The sequence below is a fragment of the Myotis yumanensis genome, unplaced genomic scaffold, assembly GCF_028538775.1.
Source record: "Myotis yumanensis isolate MYYU_CA2020_CCGP unplaced genomic scaffold, mMyoYum1.0.hap1 SCAF_4, whole genome shotgun sequence".
Lineage (NCBI taxonomy): Eukaryota > Metazoa > Chordata > Mammalia > Chiroptera > Vespertilionidae > Myotis > Myotis yumanensis.
This window is the reverse complement of record NW_027223755.1, coordinates 78,682,088-78,708,616: the sequence shown is the minus strand read 5'-3', so window position 1 is coordinate 78,708,616 and position 26,529 is coordinate 78,682,088. Positions and strand designations below refer to the sequence as shown.

At 40.6% G+C, this 26,529-nt stretch overlaps 1 protein-coding gene across 1 annotated transcript in view; it reads right to left on the bottom strand.

The window, feature by feature from the left end:
* Positions 1-998: 998 nt before the first annotated feature.
* Positions 999-26,529, bottom strand: part of LOC139008876 (cytochrome P450 3A12-like) — a 35,712-nt gene continuing 10,181 nt past the window's right edge. The window contains exons 5-13 of the mRNA XM_070412615.1: positions 24,682-24,795; positions 24,335-24,423; positions 22,862-23,010; positions 18,764-18,891; positions 17,382-17,448; positions 10,128-10,288; positions 6,930-7,156; positions 4,552-4,714; positions 999-2,368 (exon numbers count right to left, since the gene is read on the bottom strand). Of these exons, the coding sequence (XP_070268716.1) occupies positions 2,273-2,368; positions 4,552-4,714; positions 6,930-7,156; positions 10,128-10,288; positions 17,382-17,448; positions 18,764-18,891; positions 22,862-23,010; positions 24,335-24,423; positions 24,682-24,795 (1,194 nt within the window). The 3' untranslated portion in view covers positions 999-2,272. The remainder of the gene's footprint in view (positions 2,369-4,551; positions 4,715-6,929; positions 7,157-10,127; positions 10,289-17,381; positions 17,449-18,763; positions 18,892-22,861; positions 23,011-24,334; positions 24,424-24,681; positions 24,796-26,529) is intronic.

The following is a 26,529-nucleotide window of genomic DNA, read 5'->3' as shown; positions in this document are numbered from 1 at the left end:
GGAAAACTTTCCTTTGTTTTTTTGTTATGGGGTGGGGCCACAACATTAGTAACAAAGAAACAGAATTAAAGCTTTGTTGTGGGGAGCCACTACAGTGTTTTGGACAGGTTCAAGCCTTGGACTGATGAGAGGGGACAGTCCTCTCATTGCCACGTGCAAGTCCCAGCTTGGAGGGCAGGGCCCTCCCAGCACAATTATAGCCAACAGCTGTAGTTGTAAGCTTGAACCTATGGTCCGAACACGTGGCCCCACATGCCTGAGTGATGTGGGCTTGACAGAGTTCAGGTGCATGTAGTTGAGTAGGATTGAAACCCAGGAGAATGTTGTAAACATCTTGGTCACCCCTTACTTTGCCTCGTAGCAACTACTATAAAATAAAGGCATGGCTGTGGGCATGGTCGCTGTCTCTCAGAGAAGCAGCGTCCCACCGAGACCCGGCTTTCATTCTCTTATCTGCCTTTTCTAAGCCTTTCAGCCTCCCCCACGAGGTTCACCCCTGGCCCTGCTGGCACGTGGCACACTTTAGAAAGATCTGCATCCACTCTCTGAGGGCGGGTTCCTGCCTCAAACCCTGCCCTTACAGGAAACAGCTCCAGGAAACAGCTTGGGGGAGGGAGCAACCGTTGCCAAGACAGCCCCTGAAGGACTGACTTCCTTCTGGTTGGTCGTGGCGGTTCTGATGGTCTTGATGAACACCACCCATGGTTTTTATGTAAGTAGATGTTTATTTGTCTGATCAATCCTCCTTGATATAATAAATCCTTGCTCCATCCCTTTGCACTAATGGATGCTCTCTTCATCCTACTGAGATTCTCCACACCCTATTTAGGCCTGGATGCTTTCGCCAGGGTACCTCTCTGCGTGGACACATTTCCCATCTTGTTTGGGTTCCCACACCCACACCAGGATTCCCTCCATGTGGATACCCTTCCACCCTACTCAGCCTCCTAGTTAGAGCCACTGTGACTCCCTTCCCTGCCCCTGCCCCGCCCCTGCCCTGCAATCTGTGTCTGCCAATAATGCTGTGCTGAACCTTTTGGCTTTCGGACCAAATTATCCAGAAAGGAAAAAAAGGAAAGGGAAGGGGAGGCAAGGGAAGGAAAGGGAAAAGAAGGAAGTGAAGTGAGGGGAAGGAAACTGCAGGAGAGAGATAGAGATGGAAAAGGAAGAAACCTGTGCACTTCTGAAACTGACAAATGCTTGTAGCCTTTCTACCCAATCAATTGACCAATCAACTATCTTTTATTCCATGTTCATTATGTTAAGAGGGTTGGGACTTGAGGATGACATACAAAGAATATAAGAAAATATGTTTTCTTACTTCTAGAGTTTTCAGGGGAGATGAGATAAAACATTAAATCAGCCCTAACCGGTTTGGCTCAGTGGATAGAGCATCAGCCTGCGGACTCAAGGGTCCCAGGTTCAATTCCAGTCAAGCGCATGTATCATGGTTGTGGGCACATCCCCAGTGGGGAGTGTGCAGGAGGCAGCTGATCGATATTTCTCTCTCATCGATGTTTCTAACTCTCTATCCCTCTCCCTTCCTCTCTGTAAAAAATCAATAAAATATAGTTTAAAAAAACATTAAATCAAAACTAATAATAAAATAGTAAGTGCCTCAGCTGAGTCTTACAAAAAATATGTGCTCCAAAAAAGGCGGAATTAAATTATGAATGTACTTTCTAAATAATGGGGGAAATCACAGTGGATTTATTCTCATCTATCTTAATATATCAAATTGGAATTCTGGAAAGGTCCCACCCAACCAGTGATTGTGATAGTTAAAAACATTTAGTCACTGGCTGTGCATGAAAGCATTAGATAATACTATTATGAAGAGATGTTTATTGAGTTGCTCAATATAATATACAATATAGAATATTCAAAATAAAACGTGATATAAATGTCACTATTGCCATTTCCACAATGATCCTTTTTTTCATTAAAGTTTGTTGATAAAATTATAGAGAAATTTGTATTCATGATTATTACTAAGTAAGTAGATGATACTAAGTGAGAATAGATATAGTATTATAAGAATCCAATAAACTTGGTCTACTTATTTAGTCACCTCTCTTACATTACACAATATGTAATACTCTATATAGACACTGAGAAGATAAGTGAATGTGCAGACTCCCTAGTCATCCATCAAGTGCAGTAGGGTAAGCCCATCTTCATTTCTGTTTTTTTATTTACTAAGTACACTGAGATCTCTGGTGTCAGGGGATTCGACTTCCTTGAAGAACGAAGTGTAAATCCTTTGGGAAAATCAGGCTCCACTTACAGTTCCATCTCTCAACTCAGCCTTTAGAACAATGGGTTTTTTTGGTTGAATAATTCCTTGAAAATCTAGTTCCACAGGAATCTGCAAAATTTAAAAAGCATATGAGAACTAGTTAACAAAGCACTGTCAACACCAAAAGCTAAGTAGATGAGATACATTGAGGACAAAAATGATTTACAATATATAGAAATTACTTTTCACAAAATATATCTTTGTTTCTTTATACTTATTCAGTAAGCTGTCTCAAGACTGGTCAGTGAAAGCATTCATCAATACATTCATTCAAGAAAATATCAATTACAGCATCTATTCTGTACCAGGCCAGAGACAAAATCATATTGGTTTGTGCTTGTTTTTGGCTTGAATTTTAAGCAAATGAATGAATTTTTAAAATGTAAACCAGATTTTTAGGCATTATGGAAAACTATTTAGAAAAGCCATACAGAATTCATTTTGTACATATTGGAATTTGCAAGGTAACCTGAGTACATATTATATATTTTAATTATTTGAATTATCCATCACTTCTAAAGAGTCCCGTCACTTCTCCCAGTGGAAGCCTTCTAGTTCCATGATGGGAAAAGGTATTTGTCAAGCAGTGTGCCTATTTTCTAATATCTCCTGGTTCCCAGTGTAAATAGTAAACTTCTGAATAGCGTTTTGACCTAAATAGTGTTTTGAATAATTTTTTAGCTCTATTCCCACCGAGTCACACTCTCAGTGTTGGGAGATCCACCACCACAGTAACCTTCATATCTCAGTTGACTGAAGGGCAAGAAAATTGTCATGCAGCGTGAAAAGCAGATCTCTGCTTGTGCTCATTCATTGTTTCAGGGAGTGTCTGCCCCCCTTCTCCCCGCCCCACCCCCTTGCCCCAAGGTGTGCCAGAGGCCCACTTCTTCTCAAGGCTAAGACCCCCTTTGTATGCACTTGCAGGACTGCTGCATAGCTGCCTAAAGCCACAAATAAGATGGTAACCATCTTCATCCTCCTCCTTTTCTCTGAGAAAGCCTACTTAAGGAAAGGAGCTGCATAATAAATATACAAGTCCTAGAAATAAGCCTTATTATAGGGCCTTGCTTGCTATCACTCAATGACAACTATTGTAATGTTCTTCAGAGGAGAGATTCCAGATCTTCCTATTAATGTAAAACCTTCCTATTTTATAATTTCAAATGGCATGTATATATTTCCCCTGTACACAGACCAACACACGTAGAAAGTGTACATTACAAATGTTATTTGTTAAATTTTTCAAATTAAATCATTTAAAATGTGGATTCATGATCTCCAGATCAACTGCAAAATACTCTTTAAGCATTTCCTGAATGACCGCAAGGCACTATTGGGAATTTATGAAAGGAATAAAATGAGGTGCTAGACTTAAGGATATTCTTAGATACAAAGAAAACACAGAGTACCAAACTGGATGGTTTAATGATAAAGTTTTCGGTTAGGAAGGATAGTGATGATACCAGCTTGCAGTAGCAATAACATGGCAGAGGAAAAATGGGCAGGAAGCCTCCTGGAAGGGCTTTGGGAGTGAACTAGGACTTGAAAGATGAGAACAGAATGGGGAAGAGAGTGAGAAAAACATCATAGAGTTCATATTAGGATGTAAAGAATCCAACTTGATTGCAGCCTGGCTCCCAGAAGCAGGTCTCAAGTAGCCAGGATGGCCATGGACTGTAGGAGTTCTTACTTCAGGCAGAAATGCTTTAATCAACCTTGGCTGCATATGCAAACCAAACGGGGTGCTTTTAAAGCCACACAGGATAGATTATTTTAGAATCTGAGGTGACCTCGGCATAGGATTTTTAAAAGATCCCTGCTGATTTCGTTGTATAACCAGTGGTTGACAACCCTCTCACAAGAGCTTCTGTAGGTTCTGGTGGAAAAGAGCAGTGTTCAAAAGTCATGACCCAGTTATCGTTGTCCTTCAGGACTGTGCACAGCACTTTCCCTTCCTTCCAGTGGACTTGAAACCAAATTTAAACTTTTCTCAAATGACTCTACCTGATCATGTCACACTAACTACATTGACTCTAGATGGCCTTTACAGTTGGATATTTATAAAAACACAGGCTTAGCACTCCAGACTACCCGGATCTTAAAGGTTACATGTGACTCCAGATAGATTCTCTGTCCAACAGAACAAAGTATTAAACAAGGAATGAGCACACTCATGCATATGGACCTCAGTTTAAGAAAAACTCTCAATCAAGCATCATTCACACAGAGTGGTAACATGTTAAGTATCTGACCTGTGTTTCTTTGCAAGGTTTGAAGGAGAAGTTCTGCAGAACTCTGACGAGAGCAATTTTCATGTTCATGATAGCGAACCTCATGCCGATGCAGTTTCTGGGTCCACTTCCAAAGGGTGTGTATACGTAAGGATTTATGCTGTCCTTGTTCTCCTTGCTAAACCTGGTTATATAACAGTAGATGCAAACAATTAATGAAACATAAACACCACAAGAGCTACATGTTTGGGGTTCTTAGGCTCCTCTCCAAGTCGTATACAGAATACTCCTTTGGGCCAGTCAGTGAGATCCTGCTACAGTTCTGTGGCTGTAAGAATGGTAAGCTACAGATTCTTTCCATTCCCCATACCCTATACGAGCTAACAGTTATCATTGAAGAGATGACATGAATGCTGTTTAAAGGGAAATTTATCTTTGAACACTAAATTACATTCAGGGTATTGAGATGTTCACACTCTGAAAGGCAAGTAGGAAATGAGACTAATTGAAGAAAAAGTAGGTCCCTGCCTCCATCAAACTCATGTTGGTCACATGCTCATGGAGGAAGGAAGTAGGAATCATATCTCTCATTAGTTGTATTGTTATTTTTTCCTTCCCTTCTCTTTCCTTCCTCCCCTCCCCCCTTTCCTCTTCTCCCTTCCTCTCACCTCTTCTGTCCCTCTCCCACTGAATAGCTTAAATCAGATGACTCAGATGGGCATTTGATGCTCCTCTGCTCTAATATCATCTGTGATTTCCTTGTCTATCTGTTCCACTAGGCTATAAATTCCTTGAAGGTTAGACTTATGTTTTATTCAAATTTGATTCCTCCATATTTGATTATATTAAGGGAAAATGTGGATTTGGGAAAGTGATCATGGCATTGCGGTTATGTATTTTTAAAAGGTTCTTGAATATTGGAATATTTAGAGATGGTATGCCTTAAAATAATATGGGAATTAGGAGGATGGTAGTAATGGTGTGTGAATGGGGCAGAAGACATAGTTTGATGTCTGTAACCATGTGATGGGCACGCATAGATGAATCAAAATTAGACTGGTATCTATAGAAAATGATTTTGTATATTTGTATAAGTGTCAACTTCTCCATAATAGGCATTTTTTAACATTTGGATTTCTCACTGCCTTACCCATTTTCTGACACGGTAAGCGGTTACTCTCTGTGGAAGACTTAATGATCAAAAGAGCAGTACAGTCAGTGGTCTCTGGTTTCATGTTCATGAAGCAACGGGGGGTGGGAGTAGGGGGAGAAAAAACGGTTGAGCTTGGAGGAAACACAGAGGCCCCTTGGTCCAGAAAACAGGATTTGGTCATGTCTAACTTCTTCTTTCACCAAATACTATGTGTAGACAATAAGCTAGAGCTAAGAACACCATGGCAAATGAGAGAAGGTCCCTGCCATTAGGGATCTTATAGTAGGGCTAATGAAAGCCTAGATCCCAGCTAATGCCCTCAATAGTTAATTCCAATTTTGCTCATCAATACAATAAATGGGAAACATCAGCTCTGTCTAGAGTTCAAGCTATGCCTAAAGCTAGACCTTGGCTCTGAATTTCCAGAAGAACACGCTAAACATCATCCTAGGGAGCATGTCTCAGGTGTCTGGAGAGCAGGTGACTTTTCTTTGGAAGTACCACTTTCTTTGAGAGTAGGAGGAAGCTGACACAGGACTGTAGCCAAAGACAGACCAGTGACTTGTGTTCTCTGTCCTCAAGGGGCTGCTTAAATCATCAGGGATGAGGACCTCTCAGGTTCTCATAATGTACTCTCGCAATAATGATAAAGATGTGGCCACCAATGTGAAAATAAAAACCCAAACAGAATGTGGGAACATTGGTGGTAAATTCAGAGAGCTAATGAGAACAACACAGAAAATTTTAAAGAAGTAAAAAAGCCTACATTCCTAAAATCAGATAATGATTAAATAATTTATGGCATAAGCATATAGTCACATCTGCATAAAATTTATATGTGTGCATCCCTATATATGATGGTTATATATAAAAGGACACTGTTTATAGTTTACTGGTAAGTAAAGTAAGCAGTTCAAAATAAAAAATATATTACTATTTTAAGTTTAAAACTCTATATATGCTTAGAAAAATGTCAATAATGACATACATTGCATTACTAATGAGGCCTATCTTAAGATATTAGTATTATGGACAGATACAATTTTCTTTTAGCTAGTCTAGAGTTTGTAAAGTTTGTCAACAAACAATGATTACCCTTGTAATAAGAAAAAACAAACTTGTAAAAACGGAAAAATGTACAATAAATGATTGTACAACCACACATTCATCATCTATACTAAAAGACATCAGAACATGTCCAACCAGCCTGGATGAGGATGGGTTCCCTTTCCCAGGGCTCCAGTACCTTTCAGGACGGAACTCCTCAGGCTCTGTCCAGTACTTCGGGTCTCGGTGAAGAACAAAGTTTGGCACCATCACGACTGTTCCTTTGGGAATGAACACCCCATTGATTTCCACATCCTTCTTACAGACCCGCTCAAGTCTACCAGCAATTGGGAATAATCTGAGGGATTCATTCATCACCATGTCAAGATACTCCATCTGTGCCAGGGCATCATAAGTGGGAGTTGCCTGGGAAGAAAGAAACAGATTTTGATAAACTGAGATTTGAGATCAACTATCAATTCAGTCTATGTAGTTCTATAGAAATGTTAGGCGCTCCAAAGAATAACTTATTTGGGTAAAGGACCTTAGGATTTATAGATATTTTAATATCTGTCATGCCCTTTGGCCTGCTTAATGGCCCATTGAGATGTGTGGAGTAGTTATGACTATGGGGGGACATTGGGGACAACTCCTTAAACAGGACCCCAAATCCCCCACATTACCGTGTAGTGATTTTTTTTAACTCATGTGAGTAATAGACTATGACCCATATTCTTAACTGAAATACGCTAAGGTCACTGTTTTCAAAAGAGAGGCCACACCTCTGTACCAAGGAAAGAGAATGTGTAAAAGAGCAAAATTCCAACTTGACAGTGTTTAGTTGAAAAATCCTGCTTACTAAGCCTTTAGATTATATATATAATTTGGAGAGAAACACCACATAAATAGAAACTCTACAAATAACAAAACTTTATACGTATAGCAAAAGAAGGGCGTGACTGAAAAGAATGAAAGCAGGGCACACAATTTCATTCTAGCAGAAGTTATAAAGAGGTGGAACCCCACTCAGCCTCATGCTGCCTTGCTGGAACAGTCTCCTAGTTGTTGTTCAGGGTTTGACTGTAAGCTGTGAAGATCTCATACAAGCTTCTCCAGCCCCAGAGGCCAGTCTCTTCCTACCACAAAGAGTTCCAGTTTTGTCAGATATCTGCAAACAGTGTGGGCAATATGTGGGTATCACTTGGTGTTATATTGAAGAGGCAATACTGTAGAGGTTAAGGCTTCTTCACCACTAGCTATAGGACTAGTGTTTGAAAATTATTTCACCTCTCAGTTTTCTGATATGTTGCATGGAGATCTTTAGAGTTGACACTTCCTAGGGTTGTTTGGTAGAGACCTTACTGTTCATCCAATATCCATGTGGTCTCCACATCTCCCAGCCCACTTAAAGCTAGGAGGAACCAGCTTTGAGAATGGGCTCTGAGCTGAGGTGACATATGTCAGTTCAGAGCCAAAACACTTGAAAATCCAGGGAGCAACACTCTACTTCTTTATTCCCCAACCAACATGAAGGCCTTGTGTTCCAGAAAGTGCAGCTACAAGAAAATGGGTCCTTTTTAGCTTATATTTCCGAGTAACTATGGAGCACAAAGTCCAACTCCAATCCTTCATTAACAATCCATGTTGGACATGTTAATGTGAGTTGGAAATAATCCTTTGCAATGTAAATCCACTGAGAATAGAGGGCTAATCTGTAGTTGTGGCAAATTTAGCCTATTCTGACTAATGTATCACTTTTTAAAATTGAATTTATTGGGGTGACATTGGTTAATAAAATTATATAGGTTCAGTTACAATATATTAATACTCCATCTGTATATTGTATTGTATGATCACCACCCCAAGTCAAGTCTCCTTTCATCACCATTTATTTTCCCCCTCTCCCCATACTCTCTTCTACTTCTGCCGACGCCTATTCTCCTCTAGTAATCATCATGCTGTTGTCTGTGTCTATGAGTTTCTTGTTAATCCTCACTCGAGGATATTTTTCCATTGATTTTTAGAGAGAGTGGAGGGGAGGGGGAAAGACACACAGAGAGAAACAGCAATGTGAGAGACACACATGGATTGGTTGCTTCCACATCATAGCAATGGTCCAGCCTGCAATCAAGGTGTGTGCCCTTGACAGCAATCAAACCCAGAACCCTTTAGTCTGAGGGCCAAAGCTCTATCCACTGAGCCAAAGTGGTTAGGGCTGTGTGAATTAGGTTTTTTTGCTTAACCTCTTCACCTTTTTCACCCAGCCTCTCAAAGCCCCCTTCCCCTCTGATAGTCTGTTCTCTATCTATGAATCTGTTTCTATTTTTAATACATAATTTTTAAAAAATTCATTTATGAATATAAGGCATTTAGAACAGACAAATATAGTGAGAAGTATATGTTAGCTATTAGTGTTGTTGTTGTCATTGTTACTCTTATTAAGAGGGGAGGACATAATGCTTTAGCTAGTCTGTTTCTTAGTGACCTTTCCATCTTATTGCAATAAAATGATCTCCAATAGAGGCTTACCCAGAGAAGAAAAATAATCTTTAATTTAGTTGGACCCTAAAATGTATCTTTATTTTATATTTGAAGGACCTATGACACAGAGTTCTTAAGACCTATCCAAAACCACAGTCTGGACTCAAATTCATGTCTTCTATTTCCTGCACTATGTTCTTTTCTGTATACCAGGCTTCTCCTAGATTGCACAGTTTACCCAAGGTGGTAGATTCCAGTAATAGTGCCAGTTTTCCACCTTCCTGTGTCCATGCCCTTAGTCATCTAACTTTGTGGCCTCCTATTATGATCCTAGGGTTGGCCATGGTGCATGCTTTAAATCAATTGAATGTTGGTTAAGTGTGATGCAAGCAGGGTTCTGAAAGGCACCCATATGTTTGGGCTTATTGGTCATTCCCTCTGTCATTGCCTGAGAAGAACATACCCAGGCTTCTTGTCTGCAGTCTGGGAGATATGTGGATCCTGTGTGAAGCTGATTCACCCAGCCACTTAGCTAAGGCCATCCTAGATCAGCCAAGAGCCAGACTAAAGCAAGTCTAGTCAATATCAACACAGGTAATTATCTAGACACTTGAGCAATAAATTCCTATTGTTAATTGCCGCTGAGGTTTTAACATTTTTTTTCATTTGACATTATTGTGATAACAGATAACTGACACAACAGGACCAACACTTTTTTCAAAGATCTTATATATCTCTAATAACAAAAATTACCTATATTCTCTGTTTGTTTTTGTCTTTTTACATCCTTCCTAAATAGCACAAGTAAAATAACTGATGCTTACATTCTTTGTAAAAATTCTCCTAGGAAGTGGTGAGGAGGCATTCTTGATAAGGCTTTACTTTCTCCCTCGCTCTCCAAGTGTCACCCACTCACCTTATTGGGAAACGTTGCATCAATCTCCTTGTGCAATTTCTGCTGCACATCGGGGTGAGTGGCCAGCAAATACGTAAGGAAAGAAAGAGAACTGCTAGTGGTCTCATAGCCGGCAAACAGAAAGATAATAGATTGGGCAGCAAGCTCCAGATCGGTCAGAGCTAAAAGGAGAAGAAAGGTATTTTATAAAGCAGGTCAATGAACAACATCACAATTTAGGTTATGAGAAATCCAAATGGAACTCCCAAACCCTCATAGGAAAAATTGAAAAAACAATTCAGCTTAAATTGGGAGTGTTTTGCACTCTGATGTGTATATTACAGAGCCAGAAACAGGCAAAAATGTCTTCATCTGCAACCCCCGCCCGCCCCGTCAGGTCTATTCTATTCTTCACCATCTGCTTCTGGTTGTGTCACTCTCCACAACATAGCTGTGCAATTTTAAGACATAGCGTTTTGTGTTACATACACAGTGTTATCAGTCTGTCCCTTGGAGAATCCTGAAAGTACTTTAGCTACAAGTAATATGGGATAGATTTCTCCCCCAGGAAAATTTAAATTATTCTAGATAAAATATACCTGGATAATTTTTTAAGTATATTTTTAAAATATATATATTTTTATTGATTTCAGAGAGGAAGGGAGAAGGAGAGAGAGATAGAAACATTAATGATGAGAGAATCACCAATCCACTGCCTCCTGCATGCCCCGCACTGGGGATCAAGCCTGCAACCCAGGTACGCACCCTTGACCAGAATCAAACCCGGGACTCTCCCAGTCTACAAGCTGACACTCTATCCACTGAGCCAAACCGGCCAGGGCCCTGGATAATTTTTAAGAGACTTTGCACTAAGGCTTATGCAGGGAAAATTAAAGGATCTTTCATTCAAAAATGTTTGCAGAAATTTTAGAGAATGTTACTGGGCTACACATAAAATATGGTTACTCTAAGTATTGTCCATAGACCAGCATCATCAGCAGTACCTGGAAGATTATTAGAAATGCAGAATCTTGAATCCCATACAAAAACTACTGAATCACAGTATGAACTGTCAAGAGATGTGATGATTTTCAGAACTAGAACAAAAAAATCCACAATTTATATGAAACCACAAAAGACCTCAAATAGCCAAGCAATCTTGGGAAAGAACAAAGTTGGAGGTATCACACTACCTAATATCAAACTATACTACAGGACTATAGTAATCAAAACAGCATAGTATTGGCATAAAAACAGTTAAGATCAATGGAACAGAATAGGGAACCCAGACTGATATGGTCAATTAATATATGACAAAGGAGACAAGAACATACAAGGAAGTAAAAATAGTCTATTCAATAAATGATTGGAAAATTGGACAGATAGGAGCAAAAAAAAATGAAACTAGACCATATTTTTTTTTAAATCCTCATCCAAAGACATGCTTATTGACAGTGAGAGAGAAAGAGAGAGAAATATCTATATGAAAAACATCGATCAGTCCTCCCCCTCCCCCCATATGTGCCCTGAGAGGAGGCTGCGACTGGGGATCAAACCCGCTGCCCAGACATGTGCCCTACTTGGGGATTGAACCCACAACCTTTCATTGTACGGGAGGATGCTCCAACCAACTGAGCCATACTGGACAGGGCCTAGACTATCTTTTTACACCGCATATAAGAATAAACTCAAAATGAATGAAAGACTTAAATGTAAGACTTGAACCATAAGAACCCTAGAAGAAAACAGAGGCAGTAAAATCTCTGACATTTTTCTTAGCAATATTTTTTCCTGACATATCTGCTTGGGCAAGGGAAACTATAAATGAATGGGACTACATCAAACTAAAAAGTTTACACAGCAAAGGAAACCATCAACAAAACAAAAAGACAACCTATGAATGGGAGACAATATTCACCAATGATACATTCCATGAGGAGTTAATACTCCAAATTTATAAAGAACTTATACAACTCAAACCAACCCCATCCCCCCAATAATCCAATTAAAAAGTGGGCAGAAGTTCTGCATAGACACTTCTCCAAAGAGGACATACAGATGGCCAATAGACATATGAAAAGATGCTCAACATCACTAATTGTCAGAGAAATGTAAATTAAAATCACAATGAGCTATCAGCTCACACCTGTCAGAATGGCTAACAACAATAAATCAACAAACAACAAGTGGTGGCAAGGATGGGGAGAAAAGGAAACCCTCTTGCACTGTTGGTGGGAATGCAGATTCGTGCAACCACTGTGGAAAGCAATATGGAGGGTCCTCAAAAAATTAAAAATGGAACTGCCTTATGACCCCATGTTCCACTTCTGGTGTATAGCCAAAGAATCCCAAAACACTAATTTGAAAGACTATATGCACCCCTATGTTCATTGTAATGTCATTTACGATAGCCGAGATTTGGAACAACCCAAGTGCCTGTCAAATGGATTATTACTTAGCCACTAAAAAAGAATAAAATCTTATAATTTGCAACAGTATGAATGGATAGAGGGTATTATGCTAAGAGAAATAAGTCAGACAGAGAAAGACAATTACTGTATGATTTTACTTATAGGTGGAATCTAAACACCAAAATAAATGAACAAACAAAATAGAAACAGACTCATAGATACAAATAAAAGACTGATGGTTGCCAGAGGGAGTGGAGTAGGGGGACTGGATGAAAAAGGTAAAGGGATCAAGAGGTGCAAATTGGTAGTTACAAAATCATGTGGATGTAAAGGCAACATAAGAAATACAGACAAGCTCTAGCTGGTTTTGCTCAGTGGAAAGTGTTGTCCTGAGGACTAAAGGGTCCCAGGTTTGATCCCAGTCAAAGGTACATGCCCGAGTTGTGGGCTCGATCCCCAGTGGGGGGTGTGCAGGAGGCAGCTGATCCATGATTCTCTCTCATCATTGATGTTTCTATCTCTTTCTGCCTCTCCCTTCCTCTCTGAAATCAATAAAATAATACATATATAAAAGAAATACAGTCAATAATGTTGTAATAACTCTGTATGGTAGCAGATGGATACTTGAAATATTAGGAGGACCACTTTGTAAAATATGTGATTGTCTACCCACTATAATGTACATCTGAAACTAATATACAATAATAGAGAATGCAAACTCTAATTTAAAAATAGTATTTATTTATTTTTATTATTATTTTGGGGGGGTTACATAGTCATTGATGAACTTTATTTCAACCCACTGCCTGAATACCCTTTCCAGGATTATCCATTTTATCTAGTGTTTTGATTTTTTTTTTTAAATAACACCAATGATGGAAAGCTCACCACCTCTTCAGGGAAATCATTCCACTTTTATACAATGTTAATAGTTGTAAATATCTTCCTTATATTGGGCCCAAATAGGCCTTCCTGACAATTATTGCTGCATTAGTTCTGCCCTTGGAAGTCACCTAATATGAAGAAAGCACTCTTTTGTAAGATGGCCCTTGAAAAATGAAAAGACTACATCATATTATTGCAAAAGAGAGATGTAATTTTTGTGCCCGACCTAGCATGGGAAGCACGGATTATACCTTTAAGAGATATTAGGTAATAAAAGACTTGGGACACATGTCTTCAAAATTAATGATCTGAGATATGGACAAAAACTGCAGAGATTTAAAAAAAAGATGGAAGATTGGTGATTGATCTTAGTCTAATCAATGGTATTAAAATAGCAGATAAAAGAATGTGCCAATAGAAGGGAATTGGACAGCATGAAATACAGAAATGTAGGGTTCAGTAAGTGGAATTAGCAATGTTCATTCAATCATGACCTGAATGTCATCTTTCTGAGCACCTGCCCCCTCTCTTTGTTCTATTTTATGCTCAGCAAATAGCCCTTGTGATCAAATTGGTCTCTTTTTTTAATTTTCTCCTGAGAGAAACAAAGCATGGTCAGGATCTAATCTATTTGTTTGAAGTATAATTCAACTAAAAACAATAGCATCTAATCTAATAAAAGAGAAACATGCAAATTGACCGCACCTCCATTATGCCCAAGCCACACCCACCAGCCAATCAGAGTGACTATATGCAAATTCACCCAACCACAGAGCTGGAGCAAGCAGGAGACTTGGTTGTCCCAGCGATGGAGGAAGCCACGCTTCCCGCCTGCCCTGGCTGGCTGTGGCCTCCACTCAAAGCAACAAAGTTTCAATTATAGAAGATAAATAAATCCCAGATACCTGCTTCCAGCCAGCCTCCACTGGGAACTTGAGTGGCTGGGGGCTGTGGCCAGCCTGCAAACAGCCATCAGCCCCTGACCCAGGCTGGCCACACCCAGGCTGGTGAGGGTCCCAGCTGGGGGGCTTGGCCAGCCTGCAAAGAGCCATCAGCCCCTCACCCAGACTGGCCAGGCACCCCAGCAGGACCCCCCACCCTGAAGGGGGTGTGGCCAGCCTGAAAACAGCCATAAGCCCCTCACCCAGGTTGGCCTGGCACCCCAGTGGGGACCCCCACACCGAAGGGGCTGTGGCCAGCCTGAAAATGGCCATAAGCCCCTCACCCAGGCTGGCCAGGCACCCCAGTGGAGACCCCTACCCTGAAGGGGCTGTGGCCAGCCTGAAAACAGCCATCAGCCACTCACCCAGGCTGGCCAGGCACTTCCAGCGGTGACCCCCACCCTGAAGGGTGTGTGGCCAGTCTGAAAATGGCCCTCAGCCGCTCATCCATTCTGGCCAGGCACCCCAGTGGGACCTCCACCCTGATCTGGGACACCCTTCAGGGCAAACCAGCCGGCCCCCACCCGTGCACCAGGCCTCTATCCTATATAATAAAAGGGTAATATGCAAATTGACCCTAACAGCAGAACGACTGGGAATGACTGGTCACTATGATACACACTGACCACCAGGGTGCAGACACTCAATGCAGGAGCTGCCCCCTGGTTGTCAGTGTGCTCCCACAGGGGGAGCTCTGCTCAGCCACAAGCCAGGCTGATGGCTGCCAGTACAGCGGTGGTGGTGGGAACCTCTCCCGCCTCAGCAGTGCTAAGGTTGTCTGACTGAAGCTTAGGCCTGCTCCCCACTGGCAAGTGGACATCCCCCGAGGGCTCTCGGGCTGCCAGAGGGATGTCTGACTGCCAGCTTAGGCCCAATCCCCCAGCAAGCGGGCCTAAGCCAGCAGGTGGTCATCCCCCGAGGGGTTCCAGACTGCAAGAGGGCACAGGCCAGGCTGAGGGACCCCCCTGAGTGCACAAATTTTTGTGCACTGGGCCTCTAGTCTATACTAATAAAAGGATAATATGCTAACTAGATTGGGTGAACTGGACATCTTCCAGATATCCAACTTCCTTCTGGACAAAGCCATGGTGGTGGTGGCCCAGGCAGAGGCGGTTAGGGGTGATCAGACTGGCAGGGGGAGGGGTGATCAGGTTGGCAGGGGAGCAGTTAGGGTGCGATCAGGCCAGCAGTCAGAGGTGGTGAGGGGCAATCAAGCAGGCGAGCAGTTAGGAGCCAGTGGTCCCAGATTGCCAGAGGGATGTCCGAATGCTGACCTAAACCAGCAGTCGAATATCCCCCGAGAGGTCCCAGATTGGAGAGGGTGCAGACTGGGCTGAGGGACTCCCACCCCCCACAGGAATTTCAAGCACCGGGCCTCTAGTGTATTTATAATGGTGTATTAGAGTCATCTCATCCCTGCTCTCTAGAACCAAATGTTAAATATTCAAACATTTTGTGAGATGGTTGTCAAACTATTGGTAGTTTAAAATTAACCATAATGGGATTATTTATATTATGGAAATAAGTTATTATTCAGATTTTTGAGAGAGGAGGGAATCCTTGGTCTAGTTATGAGTATATAGAGAAATATTTATATTCATCAGACCTGTGTAAATATGGTTCATATTATTAGGTTTGTCCACTAAGGAGATCTAGAAGAAAAAAAGCCTAGTAGGAATAAGCATTCCCAGATCATAAATATTGGTTTCTAAATATCACTTCTTACTAAAGTGACCAAAGCTCCTTGAGAAATGACTGATTCGAGCCTTGATCAAGGGAAATAAAGAGAAACCTAAAATTTTCTCACACCAGGAAGCAAGGAAGTGCACACAAAAACCATGAGAGGTAAAGCCCAGCTGGTGTGGCTCAGTGGTTGAGCATTGACCTATGAACCAGGAGATCATGGTTCAATTTTTGGTCAGGGAACATGCCTGGGTTGTGACCTTGATCCCCAGTAGGGGGTGTGTCGGAAGCAGCCAATAGATTAAACTCATCATTGATGTTTCCATTTCTTCCTCTCCCTTCTCTCTGAAATCTATTCAATAAGAACATATTTTTAAAAAATGATAGGTAAAAATGATACTGGACACTCTGTATACTAGTATATGCCATTATACATTTGTCAAAACCCTAGAATGTATAACACCAAGAGTGAACCCTTATGTAAACTATGAACTTTGTGTGGTATTCATGTGTTATTATACGTTCACTAATTATAACAAATGATCCACACCTGTGAGGGATTTTGATAGTCGAGGAATCTGTGTATAGGTAGAGGGAGGTGGCATATTAAGTTTTCTATAGAATTTTGATGTGAATCTAAAACTACCCTAAAAAAGTATATTGGAAAAATAAAATATTAAAATGAAAGAAGGAAGAAACCCAGAGCCCACTTAAAGGAACTCCAGTGAACAAACCTAAAAGAATTTGATCACACACACAAAAAAATGTAAGAGAGTAAATTTATAATATATAAGATCGAATTGACATAAATAAATAAATAATAAATGAGAGAGAACAGAAAACTTTACAATGAAACATCCTATATAATAGAAGGCTAAAATGCAAATTGTCCCTTCAGGAATTTGACCGACCATGAGTTCGCTTGCTTGCTATGACGTGTGCTGGCCACCAGGGGGCAGCGTGAAAAGAAGGAAGGCCCCAATCAGCCATGATTGCCAGCCAGGCCTAGAGACCCTACCCATGCAGAATTTTGTGCACTGGGCCTCTAGTCAATTTATAAATGTAGAAGAAATGATGGAATTAGAATGTCATAATTTTGCAACCATCATAGTAATAATGACTAGTCAAAAACCATTCATGATGATAAAACTAGTAGGTGAAAGTTTCAAGAGGAACAGAATATTTACTTAGTCTGAAAGGCTTCCCCACAAGTTACTTATTAATTACAAATGAAAAATAAAACTTTATAGTAGACTAAGCTAGTGAACATAATTTTAACCAAGTGTTCCAAGTTAAGGTTGTCAACTACCTCTGAGCCTCCCCATCACTGGCCCTCTGAAGCATGCCTTGTTTACCTTTATGGGAGTCTGTTTCTTTGGAATTCTGGGAGTTAATCATCAGCTGAAGAAAATCCACTCGGTGCTGGAAGCAGAAGGAAAACTTTCAATGTTAGAAATAAATCAAGGGTGCAATACTAGCCCTAGCCGGTTTGGCTCAGTACATAGAGTGTCGGCCTGCAGATCAAAGAGTCCCGAGTTTGATTCTAGCCAAGGGCACAAAACTTGGTTGCAGGCTCCTCCCCGGCCCAGGCCCTGGTCCAGGCTTGTGTAAGAGGCAACCAATCGATGTGTTTTTCTCACATCGATGTTTCTCTGTCTTTCCCTCCCCTTTCCTCTCTCCCTAAAAATCAATGGAAAAATATCCTCAGGTGAGGATTAACAACAACAAAAAGTGCAATACTAAATTTCTTTCCTGATAAGATGGCCCTTTTAAATCCAGAAGGGTGTCTAGTGTTGCTTGAGTTATCAGTGAATAAAAACACCCAGCTATAAATCTTGGAGACAGGATGTTTACCTGAGAAAGATCCAGCCATCATGCCCAGCTGCCTTTTGGTCCTCACTCTCTCTGATCTTCAGCTTCTCTTACTTTTGAACATAGCCAAAGAATTGCCTGCTCCCTCTCCTGTCATGCCTACATGCTCACAAAAATGTCCCTGACCTCAAACCTTTCTTTCTCTCTAGGCTTAATTCTTAATGAATGGTCGCATAGATGAATCTCCTGATATTTGAAGTGTTCACTGGCAGTCTTTCTGTGAGCAGCTTCAAGTGCCACCATCCCAGATCTCTCCACAACGTTCAGTGCAGTTCTGGGGTGCCCAGCCCTATCCCCGTGGCCTGCAGACATTCTTGTGCTGGCCTCCAGGCCCATGAAGGCAAAGCTGGGTTAGCCAGCTTGCAACCTCAATGCCCAGAGAAGACTACTGCCCTCTCCAGTCTCTGAGCAGGCTTCAGTTTGACATAGAGCACTCCCCCAGGGGCCTGATGGGAACTTCCACTGCAGAATGTGTAAAATAAGAGGCTTGGAATTGATGTGATTCTTTGCCAATTTTAACTCTGGGGAATTATACCAGGAAAACAAATTTTAAACAGCAATTTTTATACTTTGATAATTTATTGAAGGGCAGTGGAAATCTTTTTATCTCAATAATATTCATGCATTGATATACTGACCTTTGTGCCTATTATTATATTACATTTTAGACAATGTCTCTCTGACTCATTTTTTATTTCCTTTCCTAACCTCCACCTTCTTCATTCCCCACAAAATGATAGAACTTTCCTCCTGTAAACCTACAGTCCTTTATCTATCTGAAAAAAGAAGTGCAGAAATCATATGTATCCAGGTCAATAAATTATCAAAGCGTGAACACACTCATGTAAAGACCACCAGATTTTACCTTTTGTTTATCTTGGAGGCGATTTTCTTTCATTCTTTTTACAGATTTTTTGAAAAAATCAGTCACACTTTTTGGGAACACGAAAATATTAAAGGCTTCAAAAACTGGGCCAAGGAATGGGAAGAGTGCTGCAAGAAAAAAGAAAGCACAATGAAAATATGAAATGTACCGGGAGCAATTATAATTTTCTCTACCAATGAGGAGAGTGAAAGACACCAGGCTTCTCAACCAGGAGCCAGTCCCTCTCTGCCCTTTGCTCAGACTTCCAAGCCCGTGGCTGCTCAAGGGCAAGTCCACACAGACGGGCCATCACTATAGCAGTGAGATCATGGCCCCTTCCCATCTTTTGGATGAATAAAGAAACAGGATTACATCCCTGAATGACTTTGTCTTTTATCTAAATCAGAGCAGAGTCTGATTTATTTAATTAGTCACCCTGTTCTAGAAAGAGTAGTCAGATACACATGCCTGAACACAGTGGAACACTAGACACTAAAATGTAAACAATGATTGCATGTGAGAGTTTAATTATAGGTGAGTCTTGTTTTTTCTTTGTCTTTTAAAACAATTCTGAAAATTTTATAGGAAATGTGCATTGTATAATAATATAAATATTAAGAAAAGTATATTTTGAAAAAATGAATTTGTAGCTAGGATAGAAATAATACAGAGTATGTCTTTCAACCATAATGGAATGAAATTAGATATTAATAACAAAGAAAATTGGGAAACTCACTACTATGTGGCAATTTAAGAATACCCTTCTAAATAATCCATGGGTCCTACAAAAATCAAAAGGGCAATTAGCAAATACTTTGAGATAAATAAAAATTAAGAGAAAGCATGCCAAAATTCATGGATGTAGCAAAAGCAGCGCTCAGAGAGAAATTTATGGCTATAAATGTCTACATTTAAAGAGAACAATGATCTCAAATCAATAACCAAACTTTTCTCCTTAACACACTGAAAAAAAGAGCAAACAAAACCAAAAGCAAGCAGGAGGAAGCAATGATACAGATAAGAAAGAAACTAATATAATAAAGAATAAAAACAATAGAGAAGATTAATGAAATCAAAAGATGATTCTTGGAAGACATTTAGATAAATTGACCAAGAAAAAAAAAATTCAAACTTCTGGCATCAGAAATGAAAAAGGGGAGATTATTACTGACATTAAAAAATTAAAAAACTATAAGGGGATATTATAAACAACTGTATGCCAATAAATAAGATAACTCAGATAAAATGCACAAATTTCTATAAAGACACAACTATAGAAACTGATGCAAAAAGAAATAGATATGCCCTGGCCAGTTTTTCTCAGTGGTTAGTGCGTGGGCCCTCTGACCAAAGGCTTATGGGTTTGATTCCTGGTCAAGGGCATGTACCTCGATTGCAGGTTCAATCCCTGGCCCAAGTGATAACTATTTATGACATATTTGATAATGGATCTTTTTTTCTGACAATGGATCTTATACATGTCACCAAAACCTCAGGCAATAAAAGAAAAAATACATAAATTATAGACCATCAAAATGAAAAATGTTGTGCTCCAAAGGACTCTATCAAAGAGAAGAAAAGACACCTACAGAATAGGTGAAAAATTCTGAACTCATATATCTGATATATTTTTATGTGGAACATATAAAGAATTCTTATAACTCAACAACAAAAAGACAAACAACTCAAATGTAAATGGGCAAAAGCATTTGAATAGAAATTTATCTAAAGAAGATACAAAGATGGCCAACAAATATATCAAAATCATTAGTCATTAGAGAAATCCAAATAAAAACCACAATGAGATACCAATTCATACCCACTAGAATGGTCATAATAAAAAAGATAGAAAAATGTCAACCAAGTGTTGGTGACGGTGTGGAGAAATTCAAACCTTCATACATTACTGATGGGGATGTAAAATGGTGTCACTACTGTGGAATAAAGTTTAGCAGTTCTTTGATAAGGTAAACACAGATTAATATAGTATTTAGCAATTCCACCCCTGAATTAAAACCAAATGAAACCCCCCAAAATTGAAATAGGTGATCACAAAAAAAGTGTACAGAATGTTTACAGCACCATTCTTCACAAGAGCCAAAAGGTAGAAACAACCCAAATGCTCATTAACTGATGAATGAACAAACATAATGTTCATATAATCGAATATTATTGGGTCATAATAAATATAAAATACTGATACATACTACAACATGGATGAACCTAAATTTTTTTTTCCCCACTTTTTTTTTTTAATATATTTTATTGACCTTTTACAGAGAGGAAGGGAGAGAGAGAGAGAGTTAGAAACATCAATGAGAGAGAAACATCGATCAGCTGCCTCCTGCACATCTCCCACTGGGGACGTGCCCGCAACCCAGGTACATGCCCTTGACCGGAATCGAACCCGGGACCCTTCAGTCCACAGGCCGACGCTCTATCCACTGAGCCAAACCGGTTTCGGCGGAACCTAGATTTTTAAAAGCCAGCAACAAAAACCCACATATGTGATTCATAGGCAAATTTACAGAGACAGAAAGTAGATTAGAAGTTGCTTTGAGCTAAGGGGAGTGGAATGTTAATGTTAAAAAGTACCATATATCTAAGTTGACAAAAATCCTACATAATAAAACCCTAATATGCAAATCAACCGAATGGCAGAACAACTAGAATGTCACTATGATGAGCACTGACCATCAGGGGGCAGACGCTCAACACAGGAGCTGCCCACAGGGGTAGCCCTGCTCAGCCAGAAGCCAGGCTCATGGCTCGCAAGCACAGTGGCGGTGGTGGAATCTCTCCCACCTCCATGGCAGGCGAACATCCCCTGAGGGGTCCAGACTGCAAGAGGGTGCAGGCCAGGCTGAGGGACTCCCCCCCAGTGCACGAATGTTGTGCACCGGTCTTCTGTTATTCTAGGTAATATAATAATGGCTGTACCTATCTCTGAATGTACTAAAAACAATTTTTCCATTTCATTAGGTTATAATTGACATAGTTTAAGGTATACAGCATAATGACTTGATATACAGTGGGGCCTTGACTTATGAGTTTAATTCGTTCTGTGACGGAGCTCATAACTCAAATTACTCGTATGTCAAATCACTGTGACGTTCGCTGTGCCAACTAGCGGTGGGGTATCTGAAGCTGGCTCGTAACCCGAATTTTTTTGAGCTTGCAACTCAAAGCAAAAAATCGGCTGAGAGATGGCTCATATCTCAATAACACTCGTTAGTCGGGACACTCGTAAGTCAAGGCCCCTCTGTACATATATTGTGGAATAATTACCATAATAAGTTTAGTTAACATAAATCACTGTACATAGTTAAAAATGTTTTTCTTTCTGTGTGATTAGAACTTTAAGAATCTAGACCAGGGATCCTCAAACTTTTTAAACAGGGGTCCAGTTCACTGTCCCTCAGACCGTTGGAGGGCCGGACTATAGTTTAAAAAAAAACTATGAACAAATTCCTATGCACACTGCACATATCTTATTTTGAAGTAAAAAAACAAAACGGGAACAAATACAATATTTGTATTTGCATGTGGCCCCCGGGCCGTAGTTTGAGGACCCCTGATCTAGACTCTTGTTTATCTTATAACTGAGAGTTTGTATCTTTTGAGCACCTTCAACTAAAACCCCCAACCTCAAACTCTGCCTCTGATAACCACAAATCATTTCTTGTTTTTCTGTGAGTTTGGGTATTTTTGTAGATTCCACATATAAGTGAGATCCTACAGTATTTGTCTTTCTCTGTCTGACTTATTTCACTTAGCATAATGCCCTCAAAGTCCATCCATCTTGTTGCAAATGGCAAGATTTTCTTCCTTTTTATGGCTGAATAATATCCATTCTATCTATTATCTATCTCTCTATCTATGCCACATTTTTTACTCATTTATCTGTTGACAGACACTAGGTTGTAAAAATGATAGAATTGCACATTTTAAATGGATGAATTAAATAATATGTGAATGATATCTCAAATGAGGAGAGAGAGAGAGAGAGAGAGAGAGAGAGAGAGAGAGAGAGAGAAGAGGTTGTGAAAGGAGGGAGGACATTAGGGAGAAAGAAAAAAAATACATTAGTCCACATACTTATGCAGAGAATGAATGGGTCAAGGAAATTAAATTTTAAGAGCTTCTTGATATTTTCCACAAAGGGATCTTGTGGGTTGTTCAGGGAGTCGATGTTCACTCCAAATGATGTGCCAGTAATCACATCCATGCTGTAGGCCCCAAACATGCTGAGTAGAGAAATAAAGACAGAAAATTAAAATCATCACGTCCTTACTATCTTTTACCAGCACACACAACACAAAGAACATGTAAATTCATATGCCCAGGCAAATAAAGGTAAAGAGCCACACAACTGTCAAAACCATCGGCTGGATCATCTAAAGAATCTATGCTCCTGTCACAGCCAATCATGAGGTGTTTATCAGATGCCAGTGATACAGCTGGCCCTGAGCTGGGTTATGGGGACACCAAGGCAAGTTAGACCCACCTGTGAGCAATAGGAGATCAGTCAGAGGGAAGGAGACCCATAATCAGGCAAATTACAGTAGTGTGTTTTGAGTCTGGACAATAGTAGCCATACTGTGCTTGAGCAGGACCAAGGGTACGTAATGACTCTTCCCAGTGGAGTCAAGAAAGGTGACATTGATCTGGGTCTTGCCTCACCACAGTGTCTATACTCAGAGCTGATTCCACTTCAACACATGACAGAACAGCAGCACCTGGTCTGAGTTGCCAGGAATGCCATCGCTCCTTCTCTGCACTCCTGCTAAAGCTCCTGAAAGACCCACTGTCCTCAAGTCCAGTATCTCAAGTTGCCTTTAGGGCACATTCATTTCTGTAAAATGTAAGAACTAAGAATGTCTCTGGTTTAAGAAATAATTTAAAAAATTACCCCAAAATCAATTTGGGGGAATCCCATAGGTAAGTAATCATATGTCCTCAGTTTCCCCAGATCAATCCCACTTTACCTGTGTTGTTCCTGCATAGTTAAACATATCTGAATTTAGACAATAACTGACATGCTCTCCTACCCATAGTCTATACAGGACCTTCTTTAATTTGAGACTAAAGAAAGGAGAAGTGGTGGGAAGGTTTAATATTTCATATTTTGCTGGTATCCTCACCAAAATCATGAAGTTGTTCCAAGTTCTCCATTGTAAACTTCCCTGCTCCACCCACTGCTCACTAATACATACCAGTGCCTTCCCCTGCCAGTATTTCACATCCTCTACACTGAAAACTTTGGTACAATCATGTTTCTACTTTCTAAACTATGTATTTTTGTCGTCAAGAATATCCAAGGTGACAAGTAAGCAGACAAATCAATCCTGGTTCATGTACACAGGAGAAGATCTTTCTCTCCTGGCTGCCCTGCTTTTTGGAGGAGCCACATCCTCTTGGGTAGCCCATTGGACTTCTAACACCACACACCCACTTCTGTCTGGTCATTACAGTAATTCAGTGGGAATTGGGCTCTGGCAGGCGGCTGGGGGGTGGGGGAGGGGTTCTTGAGGACGAGCTCCAAATCCCAGCAGCTGGCCTCCTACTTACTCTTTCAAGGTGATGGGCTTGCCTTTCTCTGCTTCCTTCCTCAGGTTGCTGACCAACCCATCTGCATACTGGCCAATGATGGGGAACATCTAGACACAAAATACAACAACACCCGCAGTTAAGTGGGAAGACTCGAGTACTAGAAGACCTGGCTTTCTCAAGCATGGAGCAGTAAGTGATATCTTATAATGAATCTTATGTTGTCACTTCTAGGATATAAAGATAAAAGACCATTATTAGGAAGCTCAAATTCAGCAGGCTACCCTTGGAAAGAAATGATCTTACTTTCTTCCTGTCCCCAGATGCATTCTTTAAATTTCAAATTAAATATTCTCTTATACTCTTACCTCCTTGAGCTTTCCACTGGTGAAGGTTGGAGATAGCAATGTTCGAATTCTCTTCCAAGTTTCATCCTCAGATAGAGAGATGGCACTTTTCATAAACCCCACTGCAGGAAAAGGCTAGAATTAAAAGCAAAAGACATTTTGCCTTGCATAAGTTTTGGAGTTCTCAACAGTTGAAGAAAATTTGTTAAGCGGGCATCAATTATTCAACAAATATTCAGTGACTGTCTACTTAGTAGCAGGCCCTGTGCTAGATACTCAATAAATGCTTATCCCAATGCCTAGCATCTCATAAAGGTGCAGGAGACAGCCAGCCACCAGATGTGGTTTCCAGGCTTTACTCTAATCATAGTTTTCAGTGCAAATGACCCATGTGTTAGGGAAACGGCTTTTTCTGGGGAATACATAGGAATAAGTCCTAGTGTATCCTCCAGGGCTGTGCAGAATAGAAAGGTATTCTTTTTTTTTTAATATATTTTATTGACTTTTTACAGAGAGGAAGGGAGAGAGATAGAGAGTTAGAAACATCGATTAGAGAGAAACATCGATCAGCCGCCTCCTGCACATCTCCTACTGGGGATGTGCCTGCAACCCAGGTACATGCCCTTTGACCAGAATCAAACCTGGGACCCTTGAGTCCGCAGGCTGATGCTCTATCCACTGAGCCAAACCAGTTTTGGCTAGAAAGGGATTCTTGACTGGTAGCCAGATAGCTTTGGCAAATTGTATACTGCCTCAGACCAGTTGTTTTTTACTTATATATACAACATGAGCAACCTGAAAAAAAAGAATGTCTTGATATGGTGATTTTTTTTAAAAAAAGTAGTTACTACTTAAAAGATTAGGAATCTATTTGTTATTATTAAAAAATAACAAAATCACACGGAAATTCGTATATTTTTCCACCAGGGATAGATGAAGGACAAAGGAAAGATAATTCTATTTCTCAGGCTGGGACTGGCCTATCAAGCCACCCTACTTGAGACTTACTTCCATCTTTTAACACGATGTTTTGTTTTAAAATGTATATCTCCATTATCCATTCATGATAAAAACAACAACAACACTCACCAACTAGGAAGAGAGAGAGAAAGTTTCTCAACTTGATAAAGAGCACCTACAGCTAACATCACATTTACTAATGAAAACCTGGAGTAACATCACTAAGATGGCAACGTCAGAGACTCCAGCTTCTGTTGCCCCACAAAGAACAATTACACAGCTATCCACACACAAAAATAGGTCTAGGAGAGTTCAGTAGTTCACTCAAGAATCTTCAGCCACAGAGTGGAGAAAAACACACACAAGACAACCCTGAGAATAACTGAACAGAATGGGTAGGGAGAATAGTTTCCTTTTGCCTGCATCATGTCACCCCCCAGGCCAGCACCGCTCGGTGCCAGGAGGGAACTCCGCAGCCTGAGAGACTTGCCCTTGCTGCGGAAGGAACAACAGGGTAAGTGCCAATTTTCTCTACCCTTTCAGGACGCTGTACAAATGGCCTGCTTTGGTATCACTATGCCCACTCTGCTGGCTTAGATGAAAAATCTAGTGACAGCAAAGAACAAAGAAGAAGAGTAGGAAATGCTAGTCATGCTTTCCCATGTCCTGCTCTGCAGAAGACCCCACCAGCCCACAACAGCTGCTGAGGAAACCAATAGCCAGCACAGCCTCTGTGAACACCCAGCTGGTTTTGCTGCTGATAGTTCCACAGGTTTTCACACTTGCAGATTCTAGCGGCCTGAGCCCTGCCTTACCGCCCTCCACGCTCACTAGAGCTGCCCCGAGTTGTGCTACCGCCCTGAGTCATGGGATCTACTCCAGCAGCCAACACTGGCGTATGTGGCTGGG